The sequence below is a fragment of the Pan troglodytes genome, chromosome 6 (genome assembly GCF_028858775.2).
Source record: "Pan troglodytes isolate AG18354 chromosome 6, NHGRI_mPanTro3-v2.0_pri, whole genome shotgun sequence".
Lineage (NCBI taxonomy): Eukaryota > Metazoa > Chordata > Mammalia > Primates > Hominidae > Pan > Pan troglodytes.
This window is the reverse complement of record NC_072404.2, coordinates 171,714,665-171,731,958: the sequence shown is the minus strand read 5'-3', so window position 1 is coordinate 171,731,958 and position 17,294 is coordinate 171,714,665. Positions and strand designations below refer to the sequence as shown.

The 17,294-nt window shown below is 42.7% G+C and overlaps 1 protein-coding gene across 31 annotated transcripts in view; it reads right to left on the bottom strand.

Annotated features, from left to right (window-relative positions):
* Positions 1–3,836: 3,836 nt before the first annotated feature.
* The window catches only part of RNF32 (ring finger protein 32), a 37,185-nt gene continuing 23,727 nt past the window's right edge, over positions 3,837–17,294 (bottom strand). For 18 of the 31 annotated variants that reach the window (XM_063815887.1, XM_063815888.1, XM_063815885.1 and 15 more), the window contains 2 exons: positions 5,090–5,257; positions 3,837–4,548 (listed from right to left, as the gene is read on the bottom strand). In XM_063815887.1, the coding sequence (XP_063671957.1) occupies positions 4,312–4,548; positions 5,090–5,257 (405 nt within the window). In that variant the 3' untranslated portion in view covers positions 3,837–4,311. Of the gene's footprint in view, positions 4,673–5,089; positions 5,258–17,294 lie in introns of all 31 variants that reach the window. The other 13 variants (XM_063815899.1, XM_063815902.1, XM_063815897.1 and 10 more) reach the window with 1 other exon arrangement.

The following is a 17,294-nucleotide window of genomic DNA, read 5'->3' as shown; positions in this document are numbered from 1 at the left end:
AGATACTTTTAGTATGACTTTTTAAATGTCTTAGAAATTAAAAGTTGTACAAAAAGTGATTTCATATTTGGTTTATAAGCATTTATATGTGGGGTTTATTTGTTCTTTTGTTTTTTCCATCTGAAATATCATCATGGCTAAAACTTAAGGGTATTTATAGGTTAATTCCATTTCAGTTTTATAGAGGGCAGTAATTATTCTGATGAATGTTGAATTAAGAAATGGATATTTTCTTTCTCTGTTGTGCAGTTATTGGTAGAACAATTTCTTATAACCCACAATGTAGCATCAATAATTGATAGCATGTATTTTATTTAATTACTTGAATTATTTAGACTTGATATCTCTAATTTTTTCCATAAAAGGACTGAGCAGCACCTACTTGTGGTCTGGACAGCTTAACCCAGAGTTCTTGGAAGAATAAATGCTGCTAGCATCTGGTTAATTTACTGGCAGACAGAAGCCTACTTACAGTGGCTTTCAACTTTTTGACCACAGTAAGAAATAACCCATTACACACACACACACACACACACACACACACACACACACACACTCTCTCTCTCTCTCTCTCTCTCTCTCTCTCTCTCTCTCTCAGATACGTATAAGCAAAAATTTAACAAGACAGTACTCGTTTTTCCTAAGTGTGCATGCTGGCATCTTCTGTTTTATTATTTTTAAAAATACTAGACACAGACACTTAAGTTACTTTGTGGCCTCCTAATAGATGGCAGACTTCAGTTTGAAAAGCATCCCTTTGGAATGTGGTTTAAAAGAAGAAATAATACAAAGACCTTTTTGGAGGTTTTTTTTTTTTTTGGTTTTTGAATATTGTTTAGGTAAAAATTATTGCTGCAAATACCACTGAAGCAAAAGTACTGTGTATGCAAATTACTTGTTGCACTGTAGAAAATGTAATTAATATCAGGAGAAGTTCCTAAAAGTCACAAATATATACAAAATTTCAAAACTTGGTGATTGATCCATATGTCTTGAAGGAATATTAGGCAATAAACTTACCTTTTCAAGAGAAGTTATTTAACTTCCAATTCTGTGTTCTTTAATTAGGAAAAAATTTTTTCAAGGTTAACTATAATCAAATAGGAACTTCACACAAAACCTCATTATTCTTGGATATGGATTTGTGTTCTGCTGTTACTTCTAAAGGTGCTACAGAAGTCAAGTTTATGAGCCTGGATTATGAACAGCAGGGCGGCCCTGATGTGAGTGGTTGTGGAGGACTAGAGTGATGTAGAAGAATCTGTCGTGTCTGAGTGTGAGGAGGTGGAGAGTCACGTGTGGGCTATGGGTCTGAGAACTGAAGTTTTAACAGTTACTAAAACCGTTTTGTGGCTGTTGTAATGTCTTCTCCTTTCCTTTCCTTTGAAAAGCTGTTACTGAATGAACGATGCCGCTTACAAACACTGACACTTGAGAACCAAGCATATTTGATACGCTGTAGCTATTTATATTGATTCTGCAACTTTTCTTTTACAGCATCTTGAAGTCATCCACAGTTGTTCTGTATGGACTTCACAGCAGAGTCAGAGAACTAAGTGACAAGTGGAGCATCGTCCTCCTCCTGCTCACTTCCTCCTCGCCACCTCTCTGGCCTGGCTATCCTTCAGTCTGAAGAGTGATTCACTTTTTCTTTTCTTTTTAGTCTTTACTGTGGAATCTCATCAAAGACTTGGAAGGAGGGGTGGTGAGAGGGGCGTGGGGGGTGGTGTGGAGGGTCGAGTTCTCTGTCGTCCCACAGTCACCCCCAGGACCACCTTGCGAAGCCGAAAATACACACCTGCATTTTACCGACAAGGAACGCCACTCAGAAAGCTGCAGACATTTGCCTGGGGTCACGCTTACAGTGGGCAGATGAACTGGATGTAAATACAGGCCAGTACAACCGCAGTCTCATTTTTTCTTTGTTTTAGGTTTTCAGTTTCTTTTTCATTCATGTACCTTACAGTTCTATTATCTGGTTGATAAAGATTCATGACAGGTATCCTCATTCTAGATTATAACCTTTATTCTTATCAAATGCCTCCAGTCCCACAATTCGCTAAGAATTCTCTTTCTGGACTTGATACTGATTTAATGATTCCCCCGCCCGTGGAATGGTAGGCTCCTAATTAAGTAGGATTTAAAGGCAAAAAGGGATGTGTGAGAAGGCACAAGAAGTGGCTTCATCTTGCAAGGTGACTATCAGACAAGTGGGTTCCAACCTGTTAAAATAAGGGAGGAATGGCCACATCCCGTAGGGACTGCTGTAGCTGACCAGGAAGACACAATGAGGGCAGCAGACAGGGCTCTCCCTGTCCGCCGAGTCCTCCCATGAACTCATGTTTCCAAAGGCCCCACTCTTTCTTGGTCAGTGTCCCAATTTTTATAGAAGAGACCTGATGAGGCTGTGGAGTAATTGTATAAAAGCTTGCACTGTTTTCCTGACTTGACCTGACAATGTGGCGTTATCTTCAAATTGTCCAGAGAAGTAGCTGCTTCATTCAGGTCCTTTTTATTGTTCTGTGGTTGCAACTTGGTCTCGCAAGCCTTCGATGGGCGTGCCATTCCATGGCCACTTTTCAGTAAGAAAATTGCCTGATTTTCTGTTAACTGTCACAGGCTGCCCTGGACCATTCCTCAGAACTCATGGGATTTTCGCGACCCTCATCCTCAGTGAAGTTAGATGACCATTCCTGCCTTTCATCCCACCAATTTTCCTAAGTATCTGTTGCCTGCAACTAACACTAGTTCCTGTGTCAGTAAAGTACTGCACTTGGTTGCAAAGAATAGAAATGGACTCTGCCAACATAGGCACGGAAGGTTTACGGGGTGGATGGCATGGCTCACAGATGTGATGAGAAAGCCCCGGAAGAAGTGTTGGGCACAGCCTTAGGCACAACCTTTCCTGGGCTCTTCGCATCACTGAATGATCCATGTATCTCCGGGACTCTCCTTCTAGATCCAAAGTTTAGGGCGGCGGAATCGGACTGCTCTGGCCTTTGACACGTGCCTGTGCTTTGCCTGTCACGCTATGGGGAGAGAGATGTCAGCTTACAGAAAATTGAGGTTCTGTGATTCAGTTTCCCTCTGCGCTCTTAGAATAAAAGTGCTTACTCATTGTTTAAAACATTCTCCAAATTAGTCTGCAAATTTTTTGATAGTATACATCCTTAAAAAATGAGCACACCCCAATATATGCATATTTATTCATAAATGATACATACATATGTAGCTATATAATGTGTACATCACAAAACATAGGAGAGTATTTTTTCTAAGGGATGAGATAAAAATAAATAGAAATTTTGGCATTTCTTCTCACATTAGATGCTGGGTTATTCTGAGCCCATGCCATGTGCACACCCACTTGGCCTCTTCCTCTTGGGCCCACGCCCTGCCCTTTCCTTGCCCCTTGTAGTTACCTGTGGCTGGAGTGATGAGCGCCACTCCCAAGCATGGCCTGGAACAATGTCCTCCTGCCCCTCCACCAGCAGTGACAGGATTCACTGGGGACTCGGGGGCAAAGAAGACTGTGTCACAAGACAAAAGGAGCCAGGGTCACACATGGTGTACCCTCGCCCTGCCTCACCCATGGCTGACATGGGTTGGACACCTCAGAAATCATGTGTCTTCAGCGAGCCACTGAGAGTTGGGGCTTTATCTGTTACTCGGCTAGGGGTAACCTAACCGATGAGACTGTAACTGGTTACTGTAAATAACCAAGCTCCCAGTAATAGTAAACCAGTGACAAAAACAATTATCCAAAAAGGTTCACTTTTTTTTAAAATGTGTGAACTAAAACAGTCTTTATTGCTCTAAGACATTAAAATTTGCACTTTTTTGATGTTGAATACCACTGAATATTTTATTTTTATATTTTATTACACAGAAATACAGCAATTATTACAAAACGAGTATTAGGAATGGCAAAGGCTTTAGGACAAAGTATTAGCGGAAAACATTTGGAACTTAAGGAGTGTTTTACATTTGGAACTTACTTTAAGGAGTGTTGTTCAGACACTAGCTATATCTTAACCTCAATTTTTAGAAGTAAGCAAGCTCTCATTTTTTGCTATTCATATTTGAAGTGATTAAACTCATAAATTTGAAATTTACTTTTTAGAGACCAAAGATTAAAATTAGGTGGGCTGTCAGCTTTTAAAATATACTAAGATTTCCTACAACTACCAATAGCTTATTTCCCTGGGAAACAGATTACATTGTAGTACTTAACCCAGAACTCATGCAGTTCATCCAAAATGATGGTAAACTTTTTTCCTCAGAATTACCTAACTTTCCTTGACTATGAATTCAACATTCAAGAATCTTCTTCTGGTAGCAGGAGCGGCAGAGAGGACAGGCATGGAAAGGAGGCCTGTCTCCCACGGAGAACTCCTCTAGTGCCAGCAGACACGCATGGTGGAACACGTGTGAGCAGGACAGGAGGGCCATCTCTCTGGAACGCCGGCCCGCGCCCACGCGCTGACCGCCAGCAGCGGAGAGAGGGGCCAGGCAGATGGAGCACTCGTGGGTCTCCCGGCGCAGAGCCTGCGGCACACAGGACGGGAAGAGGCCACGCGGGTTAGTTTCATCACAGCAGAAAGTTACTTCAACTGAAATGCGAACCACGTGCCCCGAGACATGGGTCTTCGAAACATGCGGAAGTTTCATTCTGTGTTAAAATCACAGGCATTATATATATATATATACACACACACACTCTGTTACTCCTGGGAACTGTGGAAAGGGTTAGTAACCCACCTGTGATAAGCAACATCCAACAGGAACTTCCAGAATTTCAAACTGAAGGGACCTTTGCCGTCACCCTAAAGCCCATGAGGAAAGTCCTACCACAGGTGCAGGGGCAGCTAGGGCAGCGGTTACCCCGGACCTGACACTCCTAGGTTCCCCAAAGTGAGTCCTCGACCTCCCCCGACATGCCACCCCCACAGCCTCCACGGCTGCACCCCGGACCTGACACTCCTAGGCTCCCCAAAGTGAGTCCTCGACCTCCCCCCACATGCCACTCCCCACAGCCTCTGCAGCTGCAGCTGAGTCTGCTGGTTGCCAGGCTGCCAGCCAAACCTACCTGCACTTGGATTTTCTCCCATTCCTCTTCTGTGATCTCATGGCCACATTTTTCTTCCAACTGCTGAAGAACACTTCGATTTATGGCCAAGCACTGATCGATTTCTGCAAAGAGCTCTTCAATGTTGGTGTTGTATGAGCACAGGATGCGGTGGCTGATTTCTGTGAACTGAGGAGGACAGAGCGGGGGGTAAGCTCACACCTGAGCTCGGTGGAGGTTGCAGGGAAGCGCTCTCGAGCCTGACCATCTATTTTGGTAACCTTCCTCGTCTCTGTCTTCGAATAATACTTTTTAGGGAAATAGATATATGTCTATTTTACTTAACTATAAATCCAGATAATCTATCTGGACAGATGACCACAAGAACCCCTATCTGATGGAGTCCAGAACACACTACCCCAAAATACGGCACCTTGGCATACTGAATATTTTAAGGAAAAAACATTCCTTCCCAAAGGAATTTGAGAAATGACGGCTGCAGGAGGGACCGTCTGACCTCTCCCCACCCCCAAAGTGGGTCATAGGACCCTCCTGTGAGAGGCACCCTCGTCTCCAAAGACGGAGGGAGCCGGGAGGAGACAGCACACAGGCCTTGCCGTGGTTCCCACCGACCACCCTCAGCTCACCCCTTGTCCTGTCACGCTTCCCCACGACCTCTGTGTCCTCATCCAACCTAGCATAGAAAGCGCTCAGGCGTTACTGCCTCTTCGGGTCTCTGCTGCCCCTTCGGGTCTCCGCTGCCTTAGGAAGGCTTCCATATCACATGGGACTTACTAAGTAAATCCGTGTAATTTTCTCGTAAAGCTTAACTTACAGGGCTCCAGCTGAAGAATTTAGGAGGGTAGGGGAAAAGGGTATATTGTTTCCCTCCCCTGCTGTTTTCTTGGTTGTGAGCTTTGACCATTAGCAGGAACACATTTGAAATTAAAAGTTGAGAGAAAAGTTCAAATTTCGCAGGATCAGCTCTGTCCCATAGAAACATACTGTGAGCTACGTATGTAATTTTAAAATTTCTGGCAGTCACATTAAGTTTTTTAAAAGGCGAAATTAATTTTAATATTGTATCTGACCCAACATATCCAAAATATTATCACTTCAACGTTTATTAATTGAATACAGTACTTTGTGTTTTTTTGGTATTTTTGTTTGGTTTGGTGGAGACAGCATCTCGCTCTGTCACCCAAACTGGAGTGCTTGGGGCCATCAATGCTCACTCAGCCTCGGCCTCCCGGGCTCAAGCCATCCTACACTAGAAAGGTCTGAGTCATTACAGAGTGGCCACCGGTGTCATCTGAGGCACAGGTAGGTGGCTCATTCAGGGCCACACCAGCAGCTCCTTTTTAGGACATGTGAAGAGTGTAAAGCAAAGGAGAATAAGGTGTGTAAAAGGTTGTGCCAATGGTGACTGTCAGCCACGCTTCCTGCCCTCTTGCTTGTCCTTTCAAGTGCAGAGCTGTGGCTCACCCAGAGATGACATTTCCCATTCCCCCATGCCCAGGTGGGGCCACGTGAAGTAGTTCTTCCAGATGGACGTGGCTCATGTCTCTTCTGGGTGTTCTCCAGGCCCGGGGGGTGGCAGATAAAGGGCAGAGGGAGACAGTTCCCGAGCCCCACAGGCTGGCATGTTGCCTGCAAGCCAGGACACCTGAACTGTCCTATGAGACCGAAGCTCTGGCTTTCAGTCACTGAAATTCGGGGGGTTATTTGTCCAGCAGTGAGAAGTTCCCTGATTCAGCAGTTACATCTGCTTCATGGAATCGAGCTTGAAGCACAAAGAAGGATGAAATGAACAAGTCCCGTGGAGATCTCACACATTTAGATATGTGATGGGGAAAATGCATTTTGGATGGTCCATGACTGTCCAGGTTTCAAATATTCTAGTCTACTGGAGTCCTCACGTTCACTTTTTCTTTTTTTCTTTTTTTTATTAATGTGGAGCAACCTGGCAGAACGTAGTATTTAAATCACCAGACTTCTGAAGGTGCCTTTGAGGACATGGAGTTCTCTTCCAATTCTCTCCCTTCTGCAAAAAGATCGTGAGACAGCGCAGGGTCGAGTGCTGTGGAGACTATGAGCTGCCTTTGTCCCTGGGATGTTAGAAGAATGAGTATGGCTCTAAGGATGAGAGGTCCTTTTGAGTAAAGAACATTCTGTGAACACAGCAGGCAGTCCACAAGGGTTGGGGTTTGAATGAAGGGGGTGGCTGAGGATCTTCCAGGCACCTGTGTTTTGGGATTAGCCGTACTTGGAAGCCTGGTGGAAGCTGCTTTTCTATTTATGAGTCAAATGCTCTTTCACTCTGAATGTAATTATAACTGCCAAGCAGCTGTATCTTAATTTAGGGTCTTGAATCGGTAACGTTTCCTAAGGCTTTAATTTTAATTTTCTTTATTCCTTGGCCTTTCAAATATCTAATAATATCTAAATAAATTATTGAAAGTAGAAGAGTTCTCTATACATTGTAAAAGGAAAAATTACTTGGAAATATACACAGTTACCTCCAATTGATGCTTTGTAATTCAGATTTTCTGTAAATTGTTTTTAAGTGTGAGATACTTTCCACATATGCCTGAAAAGCAAGATCTTTTCTTCCTTCAAAATTATACCTCAGAAAAAGGGTCACATTCTAGTCCAGACCTTGCAAAGTGTTTCAACTTGTGAGGTATGTTCTGAGATTAGTTTTGGACATAAAAGTACTATCTGGAATGACTGATCAATTGAATGAAATGATCGATATGATCTGGGTGTTTATTCTCAAGGTGGGGCCCAGACCCGCAGCCTCAGCTCCTGGGAATCTGTGAGAAAAGCAGAGCTTCAGGCTTCGCCCCGGGCCTGCCGAGGCCACAGTCCGCGGGGTGAGCCCTGCGATCTGTTTTACAAGCCCTCCAGGTGATTCTGAGGCCCATTCAGGTTTAAGAACCACGGTCATAGAAGTTACCGATGACATTTTTAAATATGCAAAGTTATTTAACACAGCATTAGTTATCATTCCTGGAGGTGTCACCTCCCAACTCCAAGCATGGGTATCGCTGTGCGTGCGCTTTCAGAAGCCACTTGAGAGAGGAACAGAGTAAGTGTGCGGGCCACATATAAATATGTATGTACATCTATATGCATTTATGTTACAGTGTCACCTGTGTGTGCATATATTCTATCATACGTGAGTGTATCGCTCTCTCTACAGGATGCCTGGAGCAATCCCGGCTGTCCTGATGTTACATAAATGAGTTACTTAGCTCAAGATAAACTTCCAAAGACAGCATCATTAGGACTTTTTAAAGTACATTTTCCTTCCAACACTTTAGATGGAAATAGAGCTCATATGCTCTGAACAACTGTGTTGGGTGACTCCTAAGTGGCCCTATTGATGACAAAGACCCTGAGGTCCAATACTGATGTCACCTATTGCCTCCTTCTGCCTCAGTCACTGTGGCATACAGGTCCTATCTCCTTTATTAGTCCTGGGGCCAGGACTGTTGTTCTTAACGCTGATAATAGCATCCAGGGTTTTTAAAGGGTTTTGCACCTGTCGTCACACCCTGCCTTTAAACCCTCTCAAGAGCTCAGTACACGCACCGACCATAGTAGGCGCTTGTTGAAAGAAACAGACTTGTCAATTTTGCATATATACCAAATAAATCTCAGGGAGGGTGGCCCTTAACACTTAGTGCTCCAGTCTTAATGGTAACTGGTGTAATATAGCAAGAAAGCAAATAAATGCTTAGGATATTTTAATATACATAAGAATCACAAACTAATTGCACACTCAGGTGTTTGATTCCATAGAAGAAAACCTAGCATGGCAGACGCAAATATTCCTTTCCACAGGTTTTGATGAAATATTCCATTCCACAAGTTTTGATATGTACTTTTGCTATTCAACTGAAACTTCTTCTCATTTCCATTATAATTTTGTCTTCGATTAATACGTTATTTAGAACTGTTTATTTTCAAACGTGAGATAGTTCTATTTTTTTTAAAAAAATTTATTTCTAGCCTGAGCTGCACTGTGGTCAGGGAACATACTCTACACGACTTAAGTTTCTTAAAGTACGTGGACATAAAGATGGTAACATGAGATACTGGGACGACTGGGGAGGGACACAAGGGCTGAAAAACTCACTGTTGGGTACTGTGCTCATGAGCTGGGTGACAGGATCATCTGTACCGCAAACATCAGCGTCCTGCAGTACACCCAGTAACAAACCTGCACAGGCACCCCCGAATCTAAAAGCTGAAATTATAAAACATAAATGTCTCGACCTATGATGACATCTGCATCATGGACAAGTATATGGTCAGTTTTTATAATGATATATTTGTACTTTGAAAGAAAATATGTGCTACAGTTGCTCGGTGTGGTGTTCTACACCATTATCTCTAATGATGCCTTTGCTTTAGAATCTCTTTTGTCAGGTATCAGCACATCAGCTTTCTTCTGTAAAGAGCTTATGTGTATATTATAGTATGTATAATACGTTACCACACTCACACACACACTGTTCGCGTTTTCAGGCATCTCTTCTGAGTAACACATACATAATCTGATTGGTGCTGGAGCACTCAGTCTGCTTTGTGTTGTTACTGACAGACAAACGGTGCACCCATCCTGCTCTGTCTTCCATCTGCCCTGCCATTGGTTTCTTAATTTTTGCTCTTTTCAATTAAAGTTTTCTATTCATTCTCTTTACTGTTTTGAAGGTTAAAACTCTGTTTCTATTCTTTTAGCTATTGCCCTAGAAGTGCATACTTACATTATTAAGGTCTAAATTGGAATTTTTATCCCTTGAACCAATACAAGGATCTGAGCATACTTAATTTTCCTCTCCTGCTTTATGTTATTTTTGTCATAAGCTCTCTCTCTCTTTTAACCTGAGACATGATTTTTCTTGTTTGGTGGAATCAATGTCTATTAGATTTACTCACATTTTTACCACTGACATCTCAGATTTCCCGTCTGGGGCCATTTTCCTTCCTCATGCAAGGCATCCTTTAGAATTTCCTTTAACGAAGACGTTCTAGTGGCACACTTTTTGTCTGGCTTTTCTTTTGCCTCTCTTCTTGAATGTAAATTTCATATTTCATTTGGTTCATATGGAAGTCTAGACTGACGGTTAGGTCTCTTCCGACACACGGAGATGTCATCTCACCTTCTGCCGTTCCCACTGGGAAATCTGCAGGTCCCAGGGTTTGCCATCGTCTATCCTCGTTCCTGGCCACTTCCAAGATGACTCCGTGCTTTGTGTTCTGCAGGCTCACTAGACACTTAAAACAAAATCATATTGGGCTTCCTTGGGCTTCTTAAATCTGTGGCTTCTATCTTCTCCAGATCTGGAAAATTCTTAGCCTTTGTTGCTTCAAGCCGTTGCCTCTGTCCCACGTGTTCTCTTTTCTCTTCAAATTCTGACAGTGACATCCTGCGCCACATCCTCTCTTAGGCAAGTCACTTCCCTGGACCCGCTTTCCAGGGGATGCAAAACGCAGGGCCCCCCTTGCAGACCTGACTCCTCAGTGAGCTGAAGGCAGGGCCTGACTAGAATGTGTGTGTATCAAGAGCCAAAGTCAAAACAGTAGAGCCAGCCGTGCTTAGCATCCAGCTCCTCTGCAAAGAAGGAAATGTGTGTGCCCTAGGGGGTGGGAAATACGAACTGTGTGCTTTTGGTGATTCCACGTATGAACTAAATGCTCTAATATTTGCACTTAAAACTGACATTCTGGTGTAAAGATGCACTGTGAAAGTCATAACATTTATAATTTAATTTTTTCTTAGAATAACATTAAATAAACAGCAAATAAAAAAAACTACATGACCACTGGAGAGAGAGGCCACAAAGTACATACAGCTTTATACTTTTAGTACTTGGATGGCACTTTCCCATGTTTTCTTTCTTTTAAACAGGGATCTGTGTTTCATTTTCATGGCACTAGGCCATGACCGCCCGCCCTCCTGTCACCTGGAACAGAGTCCCCAAGCCCTGCGTGCTACAGGCCCAACTGCACGTCTCATCTGGTTATTTTGAGCCTCCCCTCCATGGGCACGCCCTGCAGAGGCTCCCAGGAAGCGCCTGTGCTGGAGGGGCCCAGCCATGGCCCCTTCTCCCTGGGAGTCCCCAGCCCTGCCCTCTTCACCCTCTTTGGTCTGGGTCCCAGCTGCTGACCTCGCACCCCCGGGGCTCTGAGGGCAGTTTTCCAGTGTTCACGTGGCTGTGGGCCGCCCTCTTGAAAATGACCTATCTGCTCAGCGCCCGGCTCAGGGCCTCACAGGGGCCTGGGTCCTGGAAGGGTCACCTGTGCCCAGCGGCTCACACTCTGCCAGCCTGCCCCTCCCACATGCTAAGCCGTGCTGCTCTCTGCCTGGACAGAGGTTCCAGGGAACGGCACGGTTCCTCCATTTGGGTTCAGGGTGCATCTCCTCAGACATTTCCACCTTATTTCAAACATCTCACCCCTCACTTCACTCTCTCTCCCCTTCCTCTCTTTGCATTTTTCTTCCTGGCACTTATTCTTGAAAATTGTAACAAAATATTTTATTATTTGTCTCTCCCCAGCTCCCTGCAGGAAGCGTGCCCTGCAGCAGGCGCGAACCACCCGAGCGGCCTCCACGTGCACCTAGACAGGCGCGGGGGCTGGGTGCTCACACCTGGGCCCTTGCACCTGTGTCTGCCCAGAGGGGCTGGTCAGCACACCCTTTACAATGAAGGCTCACAAAGTACACAACTCCAAGTGCCAGTCCATGAAAGCAGTTCACATAGACTTTTAATGCAGTTGAGTCTAATTTATATTTTACTATCCACTTACCCTATGTAACCAAATATCATTTTTACACTTATTAACAATTCGTACTTTTTTCTTCCTTAAGAGGAATTAAAGCATTTCCTCAATGAGAAAAACAATTCCCTTTATATGTAATGGTGGTTAAAGACTATTAATATGCATTTTAATCAATCTAAAGTAAATAATTTTAACTTAAATTTACCACTTACAGGATCCGCACGGTGAATGACAAGTTTCTAAAGGGGCTGGGGTGAAAAGAGTTGGGGAGTTGCTCAGCTGCCATAGAACAGGCACTGTGCTAGCCTGATGGTCTGGATGACAAACACTGGTTCCTTTAACAGAGAGCTCCCGTGTAGCAAGAAAAGCCCCGCTGACGATGGAAAGCGTGCTGCTGTGGCACTGGACTCCGGGAGACACGGAGTGAGGGAGGGATCGCCAGGCTTCTTGGGAAGTCAGCCTACAAGGGGCTCTGGCAGATGCAGCCAGTGGGACGGGGACCTGGGAAGGAAGGAGTGAGGACACAGAGGCAGAGGGAAGCAGGGTGGCAAGACCCACAAGTGCAAGTCACTGGAGCCCAGCTCCACCCGCCTCCCCTCAACAGCCTCTGTCCTCTGGGAACACTCTCCCAGGTCACTCCCCATGGGCCACCCTCCTTCCTTCTTGTTCCTTCCTTTCCTGTGTGAATCTTATGGTCCGGCCAAACTTGTTGACTCAGTTCAGTGAATCACTGTTAGATTTTTCTGTTTCCTTGACTGCACATGAATGACTGGTGGGATCCATGTGTCCCAGGTACCTGGGCTGGAGGTGACCTCTCTTCTCTGAGCTCTCACAGGGCGCTGCTGCTCCTTTCATTCCACACACGTCAGCTGCCCAGTGTTAGCTTTTTCCTGTGTGCATTGCTTATCTCCTTGAATGAGTGCCTTAGATTCAGGGGAGCACCAATTCATCTTTGTAAGGCCCTTAGCATTCAAGAAATTTTGACTTTAGGTTTGCAACAGATGAGAAATGAGAGCAAATATATGCCTCAAATGTACATATTCCAAAGGAGTGCAGTAGAAATCCTTTTTGGGGGAACTAAGAAAAAACACTGCCTACCTAAAATGATTTTCAAGTTACTTTCAGTGTCAAAATTCAGTAAAACATCAACTTTAGCTTATAACATTGACATTGGCTTATTAATAAATATACTGAAAGTCCTTCCATAGACATTTATGACAAATTTAAAAAGTGAACTGGGATGAATATTCTTACAGCTTTGAGTATTCAAAAGTTAGCAAGGGTGGTACTTTTAGAAGTCAAATAAACATTTATTAACTATTGTAGTTAATTCAAAGTAATATCCTATGGGTAGCTACTATTAAATATTTTTAATTGTCAGATTCTTCTGTGTGCAGCTTTCTTTATTCCTTTATTTACTCCCTCACTTTTTATGTGAGTTAGATGACCTTAGTAACTGAAAGGGCAAGAACTGTCAAAAACAAATGACAACTGACTTCTAGTTTTTAAACAAGTGGTTGATATTATGAATTTTACAGAAACAGACAAAATACCTAAACATTTTCAATTTTACAAAGAATGAATGTCTTAGTGTAATTTTTCCTTTTAAGCCTCACATATCAGATACTTGATAAACTAAATAGGAGTTTGAGTTATTGATATGTAAAACAATTACTGGTCATTTACAAGTAACAAGCTGGCTATACATTTTTAAAAAATATACTAACAAAAGCACCCAGGTGAACTCTGTCTACTCAGGAGGGCTTTTAAAGTGATCCATCTTGATGTCAGCAAATTGCTTACTAATGTGTTGACTTATGGCCGCCCTCAAAAGCAAAATGAAAAGCCTGGAATTTACAGCATATCAATGAATCAGTTGATAAGCTTTTACTGGTTTAATATCCTTCCAGTCCTGCTGCTTGGAGCCACTTCAAGTTAGCAACAGAATGTTTGCCATCTCTATGTGATAAAGGAAGTCAAAGGACTAAGCAAACTTTAAGACCATTATGCTGTTTGGTGAGATGTAAATGAAAAAAGTCAGAGAAATCTTGTGCTGGAGGGTGTGGGAGCCGGCAGCCCCTAAAGCCGCCCCAGCATCTGACAAATCACTCACCCCACTTTCTAAACAATGTCTGGGACTTTTAGCTGGGGTGGAGATAATATAATGCACTTGAGAAGTTTTAATTGCAGCAATAAAAGACCCTACCTCAATCATATGACATATGCTAGCAGAGTTTCTAGATAAGGATCAAAGGCAGTCAGGCCCAGCCGCTGCATTCTGGGCAACACTGTGGACTTTCTGTACACACCGGTGCTAGGTATTAGTAGAACAGCTTGAGTGACCTTTCCAGGCCTCTTTGATCTGCGTTCCTCAAAACCTGAATGAATAAGTGTTCGAGGACTACTGTATCATCCCGAGACAACTCAAACACCCTCTCTGACACAGGCATTTCTGAGTGAATTTTTATTCTCTGACACTTACCTAAGGGTACAAAACTCAACATCTGACCTTTTCAATTCTTACCACAAGACTTCAATATAGCTGAAAGGATCTACATTGTAGCACGACATCACTGCTGTGGTTGGGTTTTGTTAGGAATGTGTCAGTGACATCTTAGAGCAACACAACTTTGTGAAAAGAAACCTGCAGTGTATGCAAGCATTCCTCTTCACAGAAAGAGGGTCCCTTTTCACTCGTCAACACACCCAAAAGGTGCATGAAAACTAAAGAAAAGACTTCACTAACTCTCCCTGTAGTAGAGGAGTAAAAATGTAGGAACAAAGTTTGACAAGCAAAATAGATTAATTTATAAAAACAGAATGGCTTGGGCTAATCTCATCCTGAGTATTAAAAACGTATCCCTCTTGGTGAGATCCTAAAACATATAAGGGAAACAAACACTTCCTAATCAGCTATGTCTAAAAATATCAAACTATTATCCCTCCTTGCCCTCCTTTCTATTGATTAGACTTCTCTTTCTCTAAAGGCAACTTATCTTTGATCGAAACCAATGGTTCCCAAGTATAGCAAACAAGTTTTCACCTATCTGCCAGCCAAGAAAGAAAGAATAAATTCAGTGGAGTGAAATATGTGTAAGGCCAAATGTCTGCAGTGTGAAAGGAATATGCTTTAGTGTGCGGTCAGGTACTTTTTTCTTTTCTGGTGTTAAAATGGTCTTTCTTTTACACAATGATTCTGATGGTACGTGGTGTTTTGTTTTTTCCTCTAACTTGGTAAGGTAAGTTTAAAAAGTTGGCACTGACTTTGTTGAAGCCCCAGATTTCTCTCCTAGTTCAGCAGAGTCTAGAAGACTGAAAAGCACTGGAGTGCAGAATCGAGATGGCTGGTGGTTGGGAGTGGAGAATCAGCCACTGACAGAGAGTCAGGGGAGCTGACGCTGACGTACCTTTAACTTTGGAGTGCGTCATGTGATTGATTTCTCCTAGTAATTTGTGATTTCAGTTTTTTTAGGTTAAAAATAAAATGAATTTGCAACAGTTTAACGTTCACCAACAGTGAGAATGGAGATGCCACTTAGAAATGTAGCTGCTGGTTTCACATGTTATTCCCAGACTTAAAAACTGTTGTTCCCCAGATCATTAAGAATTTGCCATAGTCAATCTTATTAATTGCCACACATTTTGCTTTGTAAGATTTCCAGTTTCTAAAATTCAAACCTCAGAGTTGCATACACAGAGAAGTATGGAAGGGGTGATGAGCTGAACGCATGTGAACAGACTCAGGGGTGGCTTCCCATACTACGCAGAAAAACCTGGCATGCCTGGAATTTCACTACATTACAAAGCTAGTCTCTCACTCAGAGGGGCCTTGATAAAGTCATTGTTCATTCTGGCTTTGGAATTTATTTTTAATGGCCCTATTACTAGGAAACCTATAGACACCGATGAATCTGATGCTGGTCCCTATTTAGTACACATTTTTAGTTCTGAAGAACTTTTGGAAATATAAAGGAAAAATGTAAGGAGAAAATGAAGCCTGAGTTGAGAACCTGAGACCCACAGTTATATTTTTATTTTAAATATCTTAATCTGATTTCTAGAAGCTTAACAAGCCTCATTTTACTTATAATCTTACGTTAAAATTTTTATAGGTACTTAAAGGAAAGCAGTTCAATTTCCTCTTTTTTACTGAAACATATGTTTGTTTCTTGGTGAAAACAATACAATTCTGTTTCTATCATTGGAAAAATGACATTTTCAATGTTATGCCCAGATTAAACTAGATAAACTTGTTAATAGTATAGTATTATGCTAGATGAAAAGAGTCTTTTCTAAAGGCATCTGAGGATGATGATGACTTTCTTTACTAAGATAGGGTCCGTGTATTATTTGTCTCACATTTATTATTAAGCTCTTCCAGTTTTGAGCTGTAAAATATTCCACTCATTGATTACATCTTTAAAAAAGAACAATAAAATAGATGCAACCCCTAAACATTAATATATAATATATACAAGGAAATTCTCCACTTGTACCAAACATGTAAATCAAGATGATCATTTTGCCTTGTCAACCAGGACAAATTACCACCTAGTGTGCTCTTGCAGTGTTTTTCTTTTTCTTTCTTTTTTTTTTGGATGGAGTTTGACTCTTGTCGCCCAGGCTGGAGTGCAGTGGCACGATCTTGGCTCACTGCAACCTCTGCCTCCCGGGTGCAAGCTATTCTCCTGCCTCAGCCTCCTGAGTAGCTGGGATTACAGGCATGTGCCACCACACCCGGCTAATACTGTATTTTTAGTAGAGAAGGGGTTTCTCCATGTTGGTCAGGCTGGTCTCGAACTCCCAACCTCACGTGATCCCCCCGCCTCAGCCTCCCAAAGTGCTGGGATTACAGGCGTGAGCCACCGCGCCCGGCCCTTGCAATGTTTTTCTACAGCCTTCAGAACGTTGTAAAAGCCACGGTGGCAGTCACGCAATGTACCGTGTGCATTGGAGCAGAATCTGAGATCCAGGCTCTCTCCCCGCTCTCTGAACTGCACACGTTCTGTTAGGATCGTGGTGTTTTGTCTGTTCCCTCATTATCTCCCCTGACTAACAAAGCACAGGCAGCGAGCAGGCACCCAGGAAGCTATTTGACTCCATTAATTTCATGTATCCATTAAAATGTATTTAAGAATGTAATCCGTGTGGAATGTTTTTGGCAGTAACGTATAAAGCAGTGTTCTTTAATCCCCCTTCAGATGAATGAACTCAATTTCCCAATTGATTTTTCTCAAATAATTTTTTTCTCCACTGGTCTGAAATATCTTCTTTAGTACACTAAAATTTCCTGTATGCTGAGATGTGTGACTTTCTACTGTTTCATTGTTTGTCTATTATTCCCCAAGAATCTTAGTTGCCAAATTTATATATTTTGATATCTAACAAGGCTGTTCTATCTCATCAATCTGTCTTTTAAAAAAATTATTAGCTC